The sequence below is a fragment of the Osmerus eperlanus genome, chromosome 14, assembly GCF_963692335.1.
Source record: "Osmerus eperlanus chromosome 14, fOsmEpe2.1, whole genome shotgun sequence".
Classification (NCBI taxonomy): domain Eukaryota; kingdom Metazoa; phylum Chordata; class Actinopteri; order Osmeriformes; family Osmeridae; genus Osmerus; species Osmerus eperlanus.
The window spans coordinates 4,941,951-4,958,638 of record NC_085031.1 but is presented as its reverse complement, the minus strand read 5'-3'; the positions used below and the strand labels follow the sequence as shown (position 1 = coordinate 4,958,638).

At 52.0% G+C, this 16,688-nt stretch overlaps 1 protein-coding gene across 2 annotated transcripts in view; it reads left to right on the top strand.

Moving 5' to 3' along the window:
• Nucleotides 1-1,367: 1,367 nt before the first annotated feature.
• Nucleotides 1,368-16,688, top strand: part of notch1a (notch receptor 1a) — a 145,446-nt gene continuing 130,125 nt past the window's right edge. Inside the window, exons 1-11 of one of the 2 annotated variants that reach the window (XM_062477417.1) lie at nucleotides 1,368-1,648; nucleotides 2,884-2,965; nucleotides 11,346-11,608; nucleotides 11,776-12,114; nucleotides 13,566-13,688; nucleotides 13,868-14,101; nucleotides 14,345-14,500; nucleotides 14,606-14,791; nucleotides 14,968-15,081; nucleotides 15,993-16,106; nucleotides 16,339-16,572. In XM_062477417.1, the coding sequence (XP_062333401.1) occupies nucleotides 1,591-1,648; nucleotides 2,884-2,965; nucleotides 11,346-11,608; nucleotides 11,776-12,114; nucleotides 13,566-13,688; nucleotides 13,868-14,101; nucleotides 14,345-14,500; nucleotides 14,606-14,791; nucleotides 14,968-15,081; nucleotides 15,993-16,106; nucleotides 16,339-16,572 (1,903 nt within the window). In that variant the 5' untranslated portion in view covers nucleotides 1,368-1,590. The remainder of the gene's footprint in view (nucleotides 1,649-2,883; nucleotides 2,966-11,345; nucleotides 11,609-11,775; nucleotides 12,115-13,565; nucleotides 13,689-13,867; nucleotides 14,102-14,344; nucleotides 14,501-14,605; nucleotides 14,792-14,967; nucleotides 15,082-15,992; nucleotides 16,107-16,338; nucleotides 16,573-16,688) is intronic. The other variant, XM_062477418.1, reaches the window with a different exon arrangement.

The window sequence follows — 16,688 nt, the reverse complement described above, 5'->3', positions numbered from 1 at the left end:
ACTACACTCCCCCCTCATTCATACCTGAGTCTCGGTTTCTATCTCTCTCCCAAATGAACTGTGAGCACTCTCTCTCCCTCCGGGTCTCTCTCTCTCCCTCCAGGTCTCTCTCTTTCCCCCCAGGTCTCTTTCTTTCCTTCCAGGTCTCTCTTTCTTTCCCTCCAGGTCTCTCTTTCTTTCCCTCCAGGTCTCTCTTTCTTTCCCTCCAGGTCTCTCTTTCTTTCCCTCCAGGTCTCTCTCTCTCCCTCCAGGTCTCTCTCTCTCCCTCCAGGTCTCTCTCTCTCTCCCTCCAGGTCTCTCTCTCTCCGGGTCTCTCTCTTTCTCTCTCTAGGTCTCTTTCTCTCTCAAACTCTGTGAACACTCTCTCTGGTCTCTCTTTCTTCTCTCACAAATTCACTGTGGATATAATCTCTCTTTGGCCGTGCCTCTCTTCCTCCTCCTCCCTGGTGGTTACTCAACCGTTCCCACACCTAGTGCAGCAGCAGACCTGTCCCCACCTGGCTCCAGTCGATACATCTGTCACACTGACAGACAGCAGTTTCACTGTTAATAATAAAAGATATACCCTCAGGCAATGAAACTCCAAGTTTCTCACTGGCAGTTTTGCCTGTCCTGAAGGAGGGAAAACCTCAGGGAGGGCTTCTTGCATGACTACAAAGGCAACATTGCACATAAATAAGACTGAAATATGTGTTCCTTCTTTGGTTGCATACACACCCCACCTCCCCCTAGAGACTTGTGGGATAATTAGACACAAAGAAAAATGAAAGTGCATTTTTAGTTGTAGTTATGAGTCAGTGACTGTCCAAATATGACTGTATTGATGGTGGAGGTGGGGGTTATTGGCGTGTGTTGTGAAAAGTTTAATTTAGTTGGATTAAGTCTACAATATGTGAACACAGAGCGGGCATGAAAGAAGCATCAGACATGTGGTTGACTTTGTTTCAATTCTGAGTACAGAAATGTCACTGTCCCAGGAACTTCCTGCCGTTTCTTTTGATGATATAAAATGTGGTGTGGCTAAGCCTATACGCCTTAATGGCTACTAGTGAGGTGTATAAACTAAAGTTACGATTTGAACGTACAAAGGTTTTTAGTTCAAAATTATAAATAGGATAACACTTAGGCTAATATATGTTTAAATCGTCTTCTGGTTGTCTTATACGAACTTTTTTCAACACTTTTTCTGATTTACGCCGCATCAAATTCAAGTTAGTGACACGCATTAACTGTAAAATTGAATTGACTATCAAAACCGTAGATAACTACCCGATTACAACATACATCAAGACAGCAGTCACAATAGCTGTAGCCTACCCGCGACGGATCAGCCCCATTGGCTGCAGAAGTGGAAGAACTTTCAGAGTTGCGCAAGGTACATCATTCAGAACACAGGAGCGAGCGCGTTAACATCTATGTATTGAGTTCTCCCCCAAGACGATCCGCTCACGAGTGAGTCGTCTGGCTGGTTCTATTTATTTAAGAAAAGGATATTTATTTATTTTCGAGCCGCTTCTGGAGTTAACGAATTGTGGATCTATGCACACCCCACGTGGAATTGTACGACATTTGTCAAGTTGAAGAGAAGGAATGTATCATATCTTTGTGAAACTGATATTTCTGATTCCAGCCATCGTCAGAACACAAGGTAAATTGATCGCAAATTAAGCTTCCATATTACAAATGTCTCGTAATATAAATTTTAGTAACTGCGAGTATTCCTCCCAATCTTGAAGTGAAATCTTTGTGACTGAAAAAAGTTAGAGCCCCAACTTGATTTTGTTCGATTTTTCACTCCCAATGTTCAAACTGCGTCTAATTTGAAGTACATTTTGCATAGTTTTTGAAGATGCAACAGCTTTTAAAACATTCTATCGACATTTTTGTTGCATCGTTAAGCATAGTCAATTATTAAAACTATTTTCAATCGTTGAGGAGCTATTCATGGGAACCAAGCGCTGGGTGGTGCAGCCAACTGTTGGAACATCGGCTTCGTGCAACTATTTTTGTGCTCACAGTAGATTTCAGAGACAGTTGATGCAAACATTTTGATGTTTGTGTTGGCTTTAAAGAGTTCCAAACCATTTATAGGTGGGGTTTTAGTGAACATGCTAATTTTGACCCAAATAAAAACATTGACTGGGTGGCAGGTAGTTCGACTTTTACTATTAAGATAGTTTTTACTAAGCTTATTTTACAAGCTAGTCAAAGTCAGTATTATAATTTGTTTTTGTGCACATTTGTCCTTTTTCACATTGACCCGGTTTGGGCCGGAAAAACTTTGGTGGCGCGAGCGCAAATTTGTGGAATTGAACGGGGATCATGATAATGGGTGAAAAGAAGTTTGTGCGTGTGTTGCCGGAGCGGGTGAGGGGTGAGGAGAGGGAATGGGGGTCTTTTGTCTCTGTGTGTGGGAGAGTGTGTGAGTCCCGTGTGGGGGTGGGGGGTGCTGTTATTCCCGTCTGCCCGTAAACAATGCCACTGGAGAGTGTTTTATGGCTCGTGCTGGACTCTGATTTCTTTTGTTAGCGCATCTGAGCTTAGCAGCTGTTGCGCTTTCCCCGAGAGCGTGCTTTGCAAAGCCACGCACCACGCGCGCCACCGCTGGCCTCCAGTGCCCACGAGCCCGAGCTGTCCCTTGGGAAGCCGCAGATGACTGTAACGAATGAATAAATGAAAATACACTTCCAAGATACTCAATATCACTATTAAAGTTATTTAAAATAATTTGTTTATTTAAATAATAATATAATAATCTCGGTTAGAATAACAAAAAAAAACGTTTGTATTGTCTTCGTGTACATTGGAGTGCAAATGAATGCCTGAGAAAATGCAAGAGATGGTCTATGGCTGCTTTGTAACCCTTCTCTTTCTTCTCCGTAGGTCTAAGATGCTCTCTGCCCACTGAATCATGTCTGAACGGAGGGAGGTGTGAGGCCTCCCCAGACGGAAACGGAGAATGCAAGTGAGTGTAAAAAACCCAGCTACCATGTTATTAACCAGTGTGTGAACAGTGAACACACAGTTAAAACCACAAGGCTCAGCCTCAATTTAGGCTCCCAGAGTCTCTCATTAAGGGATTGGAGGTTGGTTTAGGTCTCCTCTCAGTGCTGGAGATCGAGGGCTGGGCCTGTGTGAACTTCTTTCAGGCTCTGTGGTAGAGCAGGATTAGTCAGTAAGGTCCAGAGAGCGGTGTTGGCGTATTTGTAAGGCCCCCGATTAGTGTTGTGTGGTACTTCAGGGTGCTGTAGGGTAGAGAGGTGAGGGGGCCACATAGTCCCTCTATCATTCCTGCTTTTTTGGGGCGGCTTTGCCGGGCAACCAGGGGCCCGGGAGGCACAGCTTCTGCTGGGGCTCGATGGACATCCGCTCCCCTGGCCCCCCCAGGAACCTCCCCGTCCTCTGAGCACTGGCACACATTCCCCTAAAGAAAACACCAAAGGAGGAGAGGAGGTTAAAAAACAAAAAGGTAGTGAGAGAAGAGAGCCCTCATTCCACAGCGCAGAAGAGGTGAGAGAGGGGTGGCCGGACAAAAGGTGGCCCCCCCTCTCCCCTCCCCTCCTGGCTGGTCTTTAATGAATGCAGGAGCCTTCCCCGGCGCAGTGAGGGGACGCGTCCCAGCCCTAAATCTTGTTTTTCTGCTCTTTCATGGAGCGACAGCTGGGGAAGGCCTGCCGCACGGCTCCCATTGTCTCCCAGCCAGGGCAATGCTGTGTGACTAATCAGAGTGGGGCTTCCCAGAGCACTACCAACTACCCCCACCCACCCACCCCACACACACACCACCCCACTCCAAAAGAAAACTCCAGAGTACACCCCAAACCCCTGCACGACACCCCCACTTACCCCCTCCCTCCTCCTGCCTTTTGGTGGCTGAATAGGCACTCTCCTTTGGGATCTCCCATTGGCAGCAGATGGCTGTGAGATGTAATTGGATTGGATGTTATCAGGGTGTGTGTGTGTGAGGGGGGTCTTCATTGGAGTAAACTGCTGAAATTTGAAAGCAAACAAGTGGGGGAGGAGAGGAAAGGAGATTTTTTAGGCTTGAGTGATTGTCGACTCATGCCCAAATGGGATGTGTCTTGAAGAGAGAAAGACACACAGTCTGTGTGTAGGATATTTTTGAAGCAGATATGCCAGTCTGCTTCAGTTCAGGAGGATTTTTTTCCTCTTCTTCAAATGAGACAAACAAAAATAATTAACTGTGGGTAACAGGTGTAGGAATAATGGCTTGCTTGACCATCCTGGTGGTTGGTGTGTGTGTGTGTGTGTTTGGTTCATCCATCCAACCCCTGGTTCACAGGTGTGTGTGTGTGTCCTTTCTCTATCTCTGCTGTGAATCTTCTGGGTGGGCGGAGCCTGGGGGCATCTGTCCATGGCTGGCTGAGACAGAGGGTGCCCTCAGAGGGATCCACACTAGACCACGCTAGCCTGGGGGCCACAACTCAATTATATCTGATTTGAAAGACACGCTCCCCCCCTTCCCCCCTACAAAGCTGCCTTTCAGCTCCCACCGGCAGCAGAAGCTGCAGTATCCTCTGGGTTTATTGGGGGGATGGGAAAGGTTGTCGTTCCATGCTCTCCTCACTTCACTCCCTCTGTCCTTCTCATCAGTCATTCCTTCTCTTCACCAAGCCCAACAGCCATCCACCATACTGGGATGAGGATGACGATGGTGGTGGTGGTTGAGGTGTGTCTGTGTTCGGCTCGATGGGGTCAGAGGGCAGCGTCCCGACCACGGCTCCCTGCATAATTATCAAGGCCATGTTTATTCATACTAGGCCACACTCACTGAGGCGTACACTCACTGAGGCATGCAGGACACATTAAGTGTGTGTGTGTAGAGGTAGAAAAACCAATTTAGGATGTTCCTCCATGCGATCATGCAGGGGACTTCCAGAGTTCTGTGTTGTGTTTTGTGGAAGGCCCCGACACATATTGTTGTGTCCCATAAAGGAGCATGGCAAGAAGCTGAACGTACATCTTTAACGTCAACGACTTTCGAGCAGATCATTGTCACACGCAGAGTGTTTAGGAGTTCTCCAGTTCCTCGTTGTTGGTCGATGGACAACAACAACAACCCTTTCTTCACTTCACACAATGTGAACACACGCGCACGGAGGGGCGGAACACACACACACGCATGCCAGGGTGTCCACCGGAGAAATGACTTTTGGCCCATCCCGATGCTGTCCTTCCCTCCAGGGCAGCCAGGAACAGTAGACAGCCACATTGGCAGCGTGCAGGGGCCGAGTCCGCTGGCTCGCCCATGTCCTGGCTAGGAGCAGGGGAAGGAGAGCAATTGTTTCCGTTTTTAGTGGGGTTCTTTGCGGAGGGAATGTGAGTATGGGGAGAACGTGCAATGTCCATGCTGAGAGGCCACCGTGCCACTGTTTATTTGTCCCAGAGTGTGAGGCAGTAGCACCGATCGACTTGATGATTGGTCGAGGGCACTGGGTTTGCTTTGGGAATAGAGCAGTAGAGCTTTAGGGTTGGTCCAGAATGTAGAGGGGCGGGCCTTAGTTCAGGATGTGACCCGGCACCCCAGACCAGTTTCCCTCCGCTCTGCTTTCCCGTGGGTCCTCACGCTCCTAGTCCTCCACAGAAAACAGGAAGTTCTTCTAAAATAAAACCCCGCCTCCGACCCGTTCTGTGTTTTCTGTCCTTCAGTGCCAAAAATAGACTTAAAAAAAAAAAATCCCAGCCTTTCTACACAGATCATTCCTAGCACAGGAGCTAGCGTACTTCCTGTTTACCCTCTAGTAGCTAGGTTATGTTGGTGGCGAGGAACCCAAACGGATCCAAGTTTGCTTGCAAAATGTTTGTTTGTAGTCACTAATCTGTCTGGGAATGTACAGAAACAACACAAGAGGGATCCTATCGCAGGATAGAAATGGATAAAAGGGTGTTTCGACAGTAGTACGTGATACAAACTCTATCAATAAGATTAGATAACAGGAAACTCGCACACGTTTTGTTATCTTTACGTCCTCTTCCCATTCAGCCCCCTGCCCCCCCCCCCCCCCCATCTGAAAAGTATTCGATCTTATACAACGAGGTCACTGACTCAGATCTCTGCTGTGAACACGCCAACGTACATCCTCATGGCACCTCGCTGCTGTCGTTTCAAGCTCATTACTGCCCTCCTCAGACACCATTTGAAGAAGTGAGAGTTGAACTGGAAGCCTGAGTTTCCTGTTTCGCACAGTGCTTCAACGCTCGGGCTATACAGACTAGTTAAAGACTTATTGGGGACAGCCATGTGCGTGCGTGTATGTGCGAGTCAAATTCAGCATATATGCTTGGTGTGTGTGTCACAGGGTCACAGGCCTTGGTGTAGGGTTGAGGCATAGTTACCCTGCCACCTCAGCTGTAGTGACCCCTGTCCTGTTCAAGGCTGGCGCTTGTCTCTCATCTCTCTCTGTCAAAGACGCTGTTTTAGTTTGAGGTAGCTGTTCAATAATAGACACCTAAAACACACACACACATGCTGTCTGTCGAAAATGCTGGCTGACTGTCCCCCCCGCCACTATAAGAACGTACAACGTTTGATCCAAAATAGATCCCAGATAGAAAACTGAAAGTGTGACTTAAGTGTTTTCATGTGTGGCGATCCATTTCAGCTAGTCTAAAATGTGAACCTGCCCTGGTGTATCTTATAAAAGATGCAGTGAGTTGTGTTTTTTTCTTCTTCACAGTGCTGTCTGGTACAGATTCATTGTGAAATCGGTATTATGTAAACATTCCAAGCATCCATTTAGACTAGTAGGGCCTATCTAGCATACCCCCCCAGTATAGGTATGTACAGAGTAGAGAGTCGAATTGCACTAAGGAGACAGATCTCCATCCCTCCATCCACTCACTTGATCTCACCCCCCCCCTGCCTTTATCTTGTTCACTCTCTCCCTCTCTGTTGCTACCTCTCTTTCTCGTGCTCCCTCTCTTTTTGCACATGCTCTGGTAAACCTCAGCTTGTCGTGGCTTTTGGCCGTATCAGGAGCAGCCAAGTGCAGGCCAGGGTCAAGTGTGCTGAGCGCAGCTAGGCCAGGCTGGTGTTGGACTTTTATTGGACTTTAAGCCCCGGACCACCACACCCCTCCGGAGGGTCCACCATTCCCCACATGCCTCTGATATGGACCAGGGGGTGAGGAGGGAGGGAGGAGGTACTCTAATCTCCTCCAGGCCTAAATTAAGACCCTCATAGTTGCAGGCCTGGGGGAAGGTGGGGTGTGTGTGGGGGGGGGGGGGGGGGGGAGAGGTGAGGCGAGGATCTGAGAACAGAGGTGGAGTGGGGTTCTGGGGTCCCAAAAAGAGAGGCTGGACATAGAGGAGGAGCCCCGGAGAGGTGAGGCTGGTCTGGGTAGGGGCGAGGGGGGGTTGTGAGGCTCATCGGGGTAGAGGGGGGGGATCGGTGGCACTATGTCTGGAGATCCTCACGACTGGGAGATCAGAGGGCGGAGGGTTCTGTCTGGTGAGGAGCCGAGATAAGGCCACGGCTCACCGTAGAGGGTGCTGAGCGATCACATGCCCCAGCACGGCCTGTCAAACACAGACACACCAGCTCCTCTGACGTCCCAGCCTGGCACTGGGGCGTACGGTAGGGGAAGGAAGGGCTCGTTTGCTGGGGTCGTTTGTGTGACAGGGAGGGTTGAGAAGGTCTTGGAAGGGGGGCAAAGAGTAATATCAGCGTCCTGTCCTATCCGTTAGGATCTGTAGCTCCATCACAACAGCCCTTTTTACTGCCCCCACCCCAACCAGAGGTCACAGGGGAATATGTGTTGTCGACGGTAAGCAGAGCTAGGGGCGGGGCCTCTGCGGGCAGGTGTTTATCCGTGATTAGACCCTGAGGTGGAATGTGGCGGCCATGTCAGGACCGCCGGACCACACCCCTCCTGCCGCCACTGAAATAAACCTGCCGCCGGAAGCTGAAGGTGGATGACACACACACACACACAGACTCACTCGCACACACCCACCTGGCATGTCAGGCGCGCTATTCTGAGGATGAGTCTGTATTTTTGGGGGCTTGGAATTCCATGTATGAAAGTGATCTGACTAGAGACATCAGTCAGGGTGGTGTTGACTCTTTGGCGGTTATGTGTGTGTGTGTGTGTGTGTGGGGGGGGGGGGTGATGATGTGGTTTAGAATAAAAGTTTCCGCTCAATGTTGAAGCTTGGAGGGTTGTATGAGGCTAAAAATAAATGGTCTGTCTGTGAGTCTGTCTAGGTATTTGAAGCTGGTGTGCCAACTGAAAGGGTTCAGCCAGTTTCTACATGCTGTGTAAATGTTCTGTGTCACTCCAACACAGACAGGTAGGCAGGCAGGCAAATATCAGTGTAGTAAGAAACAGACCACTGACAACAAAGGGCCTAATGGAGAAAATAAGATGACGGTTGTTCTGAGTCTTACCTGACAGTTATACTGATGGACCTCTTAGGTCTGGCCGTCCCTCATGTCCCCCACCAGGGTTGTTCTATGCTCTGGCAGATGTCTGGGTCTGGTCCTGGCTAATGATTAGATGGAACTAGCTGAATATCTACCCAACAAAAACCCCCTGTGAGAGGGGGAGGGGGGGGGGGAGGAGATCACCGTGACAAACAGGATGATGGTAGAAGGCACGAGACTCTTCTTTCTCTCTCTCTCTTTCTCCCACTCTGTCTCTCTCCCTGTCTCTCCCACTCACAGACACACACATACACACACTGCATCTCTTCTACACATTTTCCACAGCAGTGGTATGTCCCCTACACAGTGAGAGTGGCTCTGCCTTTGTGTGTCGGGGGGAGGGAGGAGGGGGGGAGGTTAAAGTCACCCCAGAGTGGCAGATGGCAGATCAGGCCCAGTTTGGGAGGAAGGGGGGGGGGGGGTTGTTCCAGAGTCACAAATGTGTTTGGGGTCAGGGGTCAGGGCAGCATCTGCTGTGGCCCGAGGGGGCATTGCATCGCTGGTTGAGACCTGTTGCCGGGCTGTGTTGCCGTGGCCTGGTGGTGTCCCATGTGTGTATGTGAGTGGGGTGGAAGGGGGGGGGGGGGGTTAAGGGTTGACTACGACCAAAAGGAAGATCCATTACAGTGAGGGGACAGGACACACACACACACACACAAAAACCTTCTTTTGCTTCTTTTGTCTCTCACAACCACCGTCTTTTTCTCTCACAAAAGTCGTTTCTATGTGACCCCCAATACAAAGACCCCTAAAGCCACTCTGGCTCCCTCCAGTAAGTGCTCCAAGGCTCTGTTTACCTTTGGTGTAGAGGTGCAAAGTGAAGTCTCTTGGAGCCAGGGAGACTTCAAAGCCAGACAGACTATTTTAGCAGGCTTCTGCGACCGGCAGCAGCCTGTGTGCATTGGAGGGAGCTATTAGAGTTTGCTGCAGGAGGAAGGCTGGCTGGCTGGCTGGCTGGCTGGCTGCCTGCCTGCGTATCCGTGTGTGTCAACAGGCAGGTGTGATATCTGAGACCTGCACTGTATACACACCGCAGCCCTTCCTGAGGACAGCCAGGGGAGGAACCCAGGACAGAGAGAAAAGAGAGTAGGGTGGGGCGAGTAGGGAGAGTAAAAGAGAATAAAGAACGGGGAGGAACAAGCATACAACTTACAGAAAGATAAAGGGAGAGATTGAGAGATAGGATAGGGGGATAGAGAGTGTAGAAATGCCACGAAGAGAGGGACAGTGATGAAATGACAGGAGGAGGGACAGGTAAGAGAGGTGTGAGAATGGAGTGTGGAAGAAAGAGATACAAGTTGTAACAGCTGACCTCGCATAAGTCATTTGTGTCCCAAAAGGAGAGGTTTGTCAGCATCCCCCATCTGGGGACAGGGGGAGGGGGGAGAGGGGGAGGAGCTCTGTCTAACAGCTGCCTTCATTAACATGCGCACCTGCTCCCTGTGGAGATCCTAGGAAGCCAACAGATGCCCCCTCTGACACTCTCTCTCCCTCTCTCTCTCTCTCACACACACAGACATTTAAACATAAACACCCCTTTAAACACCCCTCCTCCGCTCAGTAGAACCCCTCTGGTTACACCAGTCCCTACACACACACACACACACACACACACGCACACACAAACGCTCTCTCTTTTCACCGCCCACCTCCCCCACACACGTGCACACCCAAGCTCACGTTTTTTGAATTTTTGTATTCACAGTCCAACTATCTATGAAATCTCATGTATTTATGAGCAGCATAGAGTCATGTGTGATTTGAAATGTGGTGCCTACAGCCTGGAGTTCCCAACTAGCCAATGGCAGAGCTGTATGTTGTGTGTGTGTGTGTGTGGGGGGGGTGTTTACCAGTCAGTTTAAACTGAAACTGGGAGACTGTAGCCATGTTTGTCCTTGGTGGGAGTATGGAGGGGAGGAGGGGCTCCACAGGGGCTTAGAGCCTGAATGTGGTTGTCCATGTCTGGGCAGCCCAGGCCGCCATACCCCCTTGATCTCTCTGGTCCTGATGGGATGAGTGTGGACAGCCAGGGAGGGGGATAGGTAGCTGGGAACGGGACCATGGAGCACGGCGCGACGGTCCCCCAAGCCTGTTTTTGTGGCGTCTGTTGTCCCAGCAGAGTGTGTTTTCAGAGTTCTAAGGGGGCCTAATCCAGGGAGCCAAACTAGAACAACAACCCCTGCCCCCCTCCACCACCTCGCTGAGCGGGAAACTGAGAGGAGCTCCAGCCTCCCCCCCCCCTCTCTCTCTTTTTCTCTCGCTCTCTTTCTCTCCCCTACCATCTCCTCTCTCTCTCTCTCTCTTTTTCTCTCGCTCTCTTTCTCTCCCCTACCATCTCCTCTCTCTCTCTCTCTTTTTCTCTCGCTCTCTTTCTCTCCCCTACCATCTCCTCTCTCTCCCTCCCTTTCTCTTTGGCCTGCTGTTTCATGAGATAAATTGTCCCACAGTGCCTCGGGCAATGGGGACGCTTGTTGGGAGGTTAAAAAACGAGTCTGGATACTATAACAAATGACTGTGGAATCCATGTCCAATTTCCCCGAGTGGTCTTCATCTTCACTGATTGAAAAGGAACCCCTCAAATAGTTCCTAACCATTTTCTCTCTCTCTCTCCCTCCCTCCATCTCTGCTCCTCTCTCCCTCCCTCCATCTCTGCTCCTCTCTCTCTCTCTCTCTCTCTCTCTCTCTCTCTCTCTCTCTCTCTCTCTCTCTCTCTCTCTCTCTCTCCATCTCTGCTCCTCTCTCCCTCCCTCCATCTCTGCTCCTCTCTCTCTCTCCATCTCTGCTCCTCTCTCTCTCTCTCTCTCTCTCTCTCTCTCTCTCTCTCTCTCTCTCTCTCTCTCTCTCTCTCCATCTCTGCTCCTCTCTCCATCTCTGCTCCTCTCTCTTAACCCCTCACCAGGTGTTCCAGTGACTATGTGGGCAGCCGGTGCCAGTACCCCAACCCATGCAGCCCCTCCCCCTGCAGGAACGGCGGCGAGTGCCGCTCGGTCTCCCAGGGCAACACGTTCGACTTCCGCTGCGTGTGCCGCCTGGGTTTCTCCGACCGGCTGTGCCTCACGCCTACCAACCACGCCTGCATGAGCTCCCCCTGCAGGAACGGAGGCACCTGCGACCTGCAAACCCTCAGTGACTACCACTGCCGCTGCCCACCCGGCTGGTCAGGTACGAGACACACGCACCCTATTCGAATAAACAGTCCCGGCAGGTGCTCCAAAGTCAATTGAGGCACGTTTGATTTGCGAACACTTTTGGTGCAAAAGTGTCTCGCTTCCTTAGGGGGTTTGTCTTAGTTTCTCCTCATTGCTTGTTCTCCTGTGCTCCTTCCTCAGGAAAGACGTGCCAGCTCGCCAACCCCTGCGCCTCCAACCCCTGCGCCAACGGCGGGCAGTGCTCCCCCTTCGAGTTCCACTACATCTGCGCCTGCCCACCCTCCTTCCACGGCCAGACCTGCAAGCAGGACGTCAACGAGTGCGCCCAGACCCCGTCCCCGTGCCGCAACGGCGGGGTGTGTGTGAACGAGGTGGGCTCCTACCACTGCCGCTGCCCCCAGGAGTACACCGGCGCCCACTGCGAGACGCCCTACCTGCCCTGCAGCCCCTCGCCCTGCCACAGCGGGGGCACCTGTGTCCAGAAGGGAGACACCATCTACGACTGCAGCTGCCTGCCAGGTAGGACTTCTCCTCTGCCCCAGGTAGTTAGCATGGATCGCTAGCTCAGGGCTACAGCCATGTAGTTAGTATGGATCGCTAGCTCAGGGCTACGGCATGCTCACTGCTTGGGATCGCACCCATTGAAGGCTGCTGGAGAACCCAACAGTTTCCCCTGTTGCCACCGTCTATCACCCCCAATGGCTGGCAGGATGTCGAGGCACAGCCGTTTCCTCCTGATAACCCCCCCAACACACGCGCACACACACACACACACACACATCCACACACTGACTTGTTTTTCTAATCTTGTTGGTACGTTTTCCACCCATCCCCTCCTCCCCAGTGTTGTGCAGTGTTGTGTAAGGCTGTGGTTCTCCCGAGGGCATTGTGGTTAGAGCTGTTACTCAACCTGTGGCTGGAGGCCAGCTGTGCCCACAGGCGAGACAGCAACACTCCCCAGATACTCTCCCTACTGGGGCCCTTCATTACCCCCCTAACCACCAAGAATACCAACATTTTTGTCAGTTGGGCTACAGCTACATTTCACTTTCAATTGGGAGCAAGGTTCAGTGGCCAATTGATAATTAACCTGTGTGTGTGTGTGTGTGATTGTGTGAATGTGCGAGTGTGTGTGCTGGGGGGAGGGTGTTGAGTTGAGTTAAAGTTTAACACACACCGTGCCACTCTCGTGGATCGACATGATAGAATGGGAATACCAGAGGACCTCTTGGTAGGGCATGTGTGGGTATCTGTGCGTTAGCCGTGAGGTCAGCTGAAATCTTTGGGCTGATAGCTAATCAGAGACCAGGCGCTGTAAAACGCCTACATTACCCAGCGGCACCTCGGGACATCCCGTTTGATGTGCGCGACATCAAACGGGCCGCCGTGGGAATACACGCGTCTTATCTTCCTCGGCAACACGACGACAATGAGAGGAAGGGTGTTTCCCGGACAGCACACAACACTGTGGAGATAAGAGGAGATAGAGAGAGGGTGGCATCTCGCTTGCATCATGCTCCTACTGGGACCTGCAGCTCCTACTGGGACCTGCAGCTCCTACTGGGACCTGCAGCTCCTACTGGGACCTGCAGCTCCTACTGGGACCTGCAGCTCCTACTGGGACCTGCAGCTCCTACTGGGGCCTGCAGCTCCTACTGGGACCTGCAGCTCCTACTGGGGCCTGCAGCTCCTACTGGGGCCTGCAGCTCCTACTGGGACCTGCAGCTCCTACTGGGACCTGCAGCTCCTACTGGGACCTGCAGCTCCTACTGGGACCTGCAGCTCCTACTGGGACCTGCAGCTCCTACTGGGACCTGCAGCTCCTACTGGGACCTGCAGCTCCTACTGGGACCTGCAGCTCCTACTGGGGCCTGCAGCTCCTACTGGGGCCTGCAGCTCCTACTGGGGCCTGCGTTCTGGACTCTTGCTCTGTGTCGCCCCTGTCTCAATGTTTCTTTCTGTGTCCCCAGGCTTCACAGGGCAGAACTGTGAACATAACATCGATGACTGTCCCGGTCACAACTGTCAGAACGGAGGGCTGTGTGTGGATGGAGTTAACACCTACAACTGCCAGTGCCCCCCTCACTACACCGGTAAAGACACTCCCACTGACGCTCTCTCCAGAAGAGATGGGATACGTGCTCCCACAGCACGCAATGCAAATACCCCCCCCAAAAAAGCTTTGGCCGGAAAACGGAAACACATATCTCGTATTGTACCCAAGTCGTATCCGGCCTTGTTCATTCATTCGCTCATATCCCCCCCCCCCCAGGTCAGTACTGTACCGAGAACGTGGACGAGTGCGAGCTGATGCCCAACGCCTGCCAGAACGGCGGCACGTGCCACGACACGCACGGCAGCTACCACTGCGTCTGCGTCAACGGGTGGACGGGCGACGACTGCAGCGAGAACATCGACGACTGCGCCAGCGCCGCCTGTTACCAGGGCGCCACCTGCCACGACCGCGTGGCCTCCTTCTTCTGCGAGTGCCCGCACGGACGCACAGGTACGCCCCCCACCACCACCTCCACCTAGGTCCAGCAGGACTGGGAGCATTTGATTTAGTTCACCAACTAAGGTCAAACCCCATGGGAAGCATCCCAAAAGGAGACACTTTCATTGAAATCAAACACCCTCAAACACTTCAAAGTGTTCAATCAAACCCAGGTCGGCGCCGAAATTGCTGTGGTTAAGACGGGAGGGTGTGTTAAAAAAAGATCTTTCTTATTTCCGCGCGTCCCGTCTCCAGGTTTGCTTTGTCACCTTGACGACGCCTGCATCAGCAACCCGTGTCAGAAGGGGTCCAACTGTGACACCAACCCTGTGAACGGCAAGGCCATCTGCACCTGCCCTCCCGGCTACACGGGCTCCGCCTGCAACCAGGACATAGACGAGTGCTCCTTGGGTAGGCGCCTTTCTCCTCCCCCTCTCCTTCCTCTCTGCTTGCTCTCTGCTTCTCTCCCGTCTCCCCTCACTGAGGTCCCTGTGTGTGTGTGTGTGTGTCGTCCAGGTGCCAACCCGTGCGAGCATGGCGGACGCTGCCTCAACACCAAGGGTTCCTTCCAGTGCAAGTGTCTCCAAGGCTACGAGGGCCCGCGCTGTGAGCTGGATGTCAACGAGTGCATGTCCAACCCCTGCCAGAATGACGCCACCTGCCTGGACCAGATTGGAGGGTTCCACTGCATTTGCATGCCAGGTACGGACCACTGGACTGTGCCACTAATGGGGGGGGGGGGGGGGGGTATTTTGTCATGGCCTGTGCATAGACAGTGGCAGATTTTTGTTCAAACAAAGGACATCCATTGAGATGTCAGTTGACGGCATGTTGACATTTATTTCTTTTTTGTGTGTGTGTGTGTGTGTTGCACGCAGGTTACGAGGGTGTGTTCTGTCAGACGAACACAGATGAGTGTTCCAGTAGCCCGTGCCTCAACAACGGCAAGTGCATCGACAGGATCAACTCCTTCCACTGCGAGTGCCCCAAAGGTGAGAACACACAGATGCAGTGAACGAGGGATGGAGGTGAGGGAAGGGTGGGAAGAAAGGTCCGGTGGGTGGGGGTGGACAGGGTGGGGGTGGACAGGGTGGGGGTGGACAGGGTGGGGGTGGACAGGGTGGGGGTGGACAGGGTGGGGGTGGAGATGGGTGGGGGTTCACAGTGGGCCACGGGCAAAACAAACACATTTTGAATTGTGTCTAATATTCAAAGCAAATGATTTTCCAGCGAAAGACGTTTGACCGGGATAGAGACGAGAGAGAAAGCGAACCCAGAGAGAGTCAGGGAGAGAGTCAGGGAGAGAGTCAGGGAGAGAGTCAGGGAGAGAGAAGGGGAGAGAGAAGGGGAGAGAGAAAGACAGAGGGAGAGGCAGGCAGACAGAGGGAGGAAGAGAATGCACCAGTGCCGCTGAGTCATTAGCATAACTGGCGGGCACAGCAGTTTGCCTCGGGAGCTTAGTGCTGAAAGCCGAGGTGGCGGACTGGGGCGACGATGCTGTAGTCTGAAAGACATGTCTGTGGAGCCCCTGCAGTACGAGGGGGGGGGGAAGGCCGTTATGAAGTTCAGGGTCCCCAAGTCCTAGTTTATATGCTAATTAGTTTCTCTTCTTCAGACTTTCTTTCATCCTGTGTATGCACTGTAACCGTGGAAACCACGATAAAGACTGGATTAGGGTTTGAAGCTTCCCGCCTTTTGAGGCCCTCCTGTAGACTATGATCCAATCGCATCTGCAGAAATGACCAGCTGAATGAGCCCTACATTCTTATTGGGCGTAAAACTAGACTTTTTACAAGGAGGACAAACAAAACTGTACATCTAAAACATAATGAATTGGAAGCGCTAAACAACAACTGAACCGTCAAACAGAGAGCCCAGATATGAACTTGAATGGTGTCTCCAGGTTTCTCTGGTAGCCTGTGCCAGGTGGACATTGATGAGTGTGCCAGCACCCCCTGCAAGAACGGGGCCAAGTGCACCGACGGAGCCAACAAGTACACCTGTGAATGCACAGAAGGTATACACCCCCACACACACACTCATCCACACACTCATCTACACACACACACTCATTCACTGGTATCCTCCATCTCACCTCTCTCACTGTAAAAAGAAAACTAACTCAAATAACCTGCTAGCACTTATCTCTTCTACTCCAATACTGGACTGAAAACACTGGGTTTTCCAGTGTCTGTTAGTTGTTCTTGTCAAGAGTACTCACCCCTCCCCTCTCCTCTCCTCCCCTCCAGGCTACACAGGCCAGCACTGTGAGACGGACATCGACGAGTGCTACTCGGACCCATGTCACTACGGCACCTGCAAAGACGGCCTGGCCTCGTTCACCTGCTACTGTCGCCCTGGTTACACAGGCCGTCTGTGCGAGACCAACATCAACGAATGTCTGTCTCAGCCCTGCAAGAACGGGGGCAACTGCCAGGACAGGGAGAACAGCTACGTGTGCGCCTGCCCCAAGGGCACTGCAGGTGAGAGAGCCACACACACTGGGAAGAACCCACACACACATACACACACACACACACACTTACATACAAACACACACACGCAGGGAAGAACCCACACATACTCGCATACATACAAA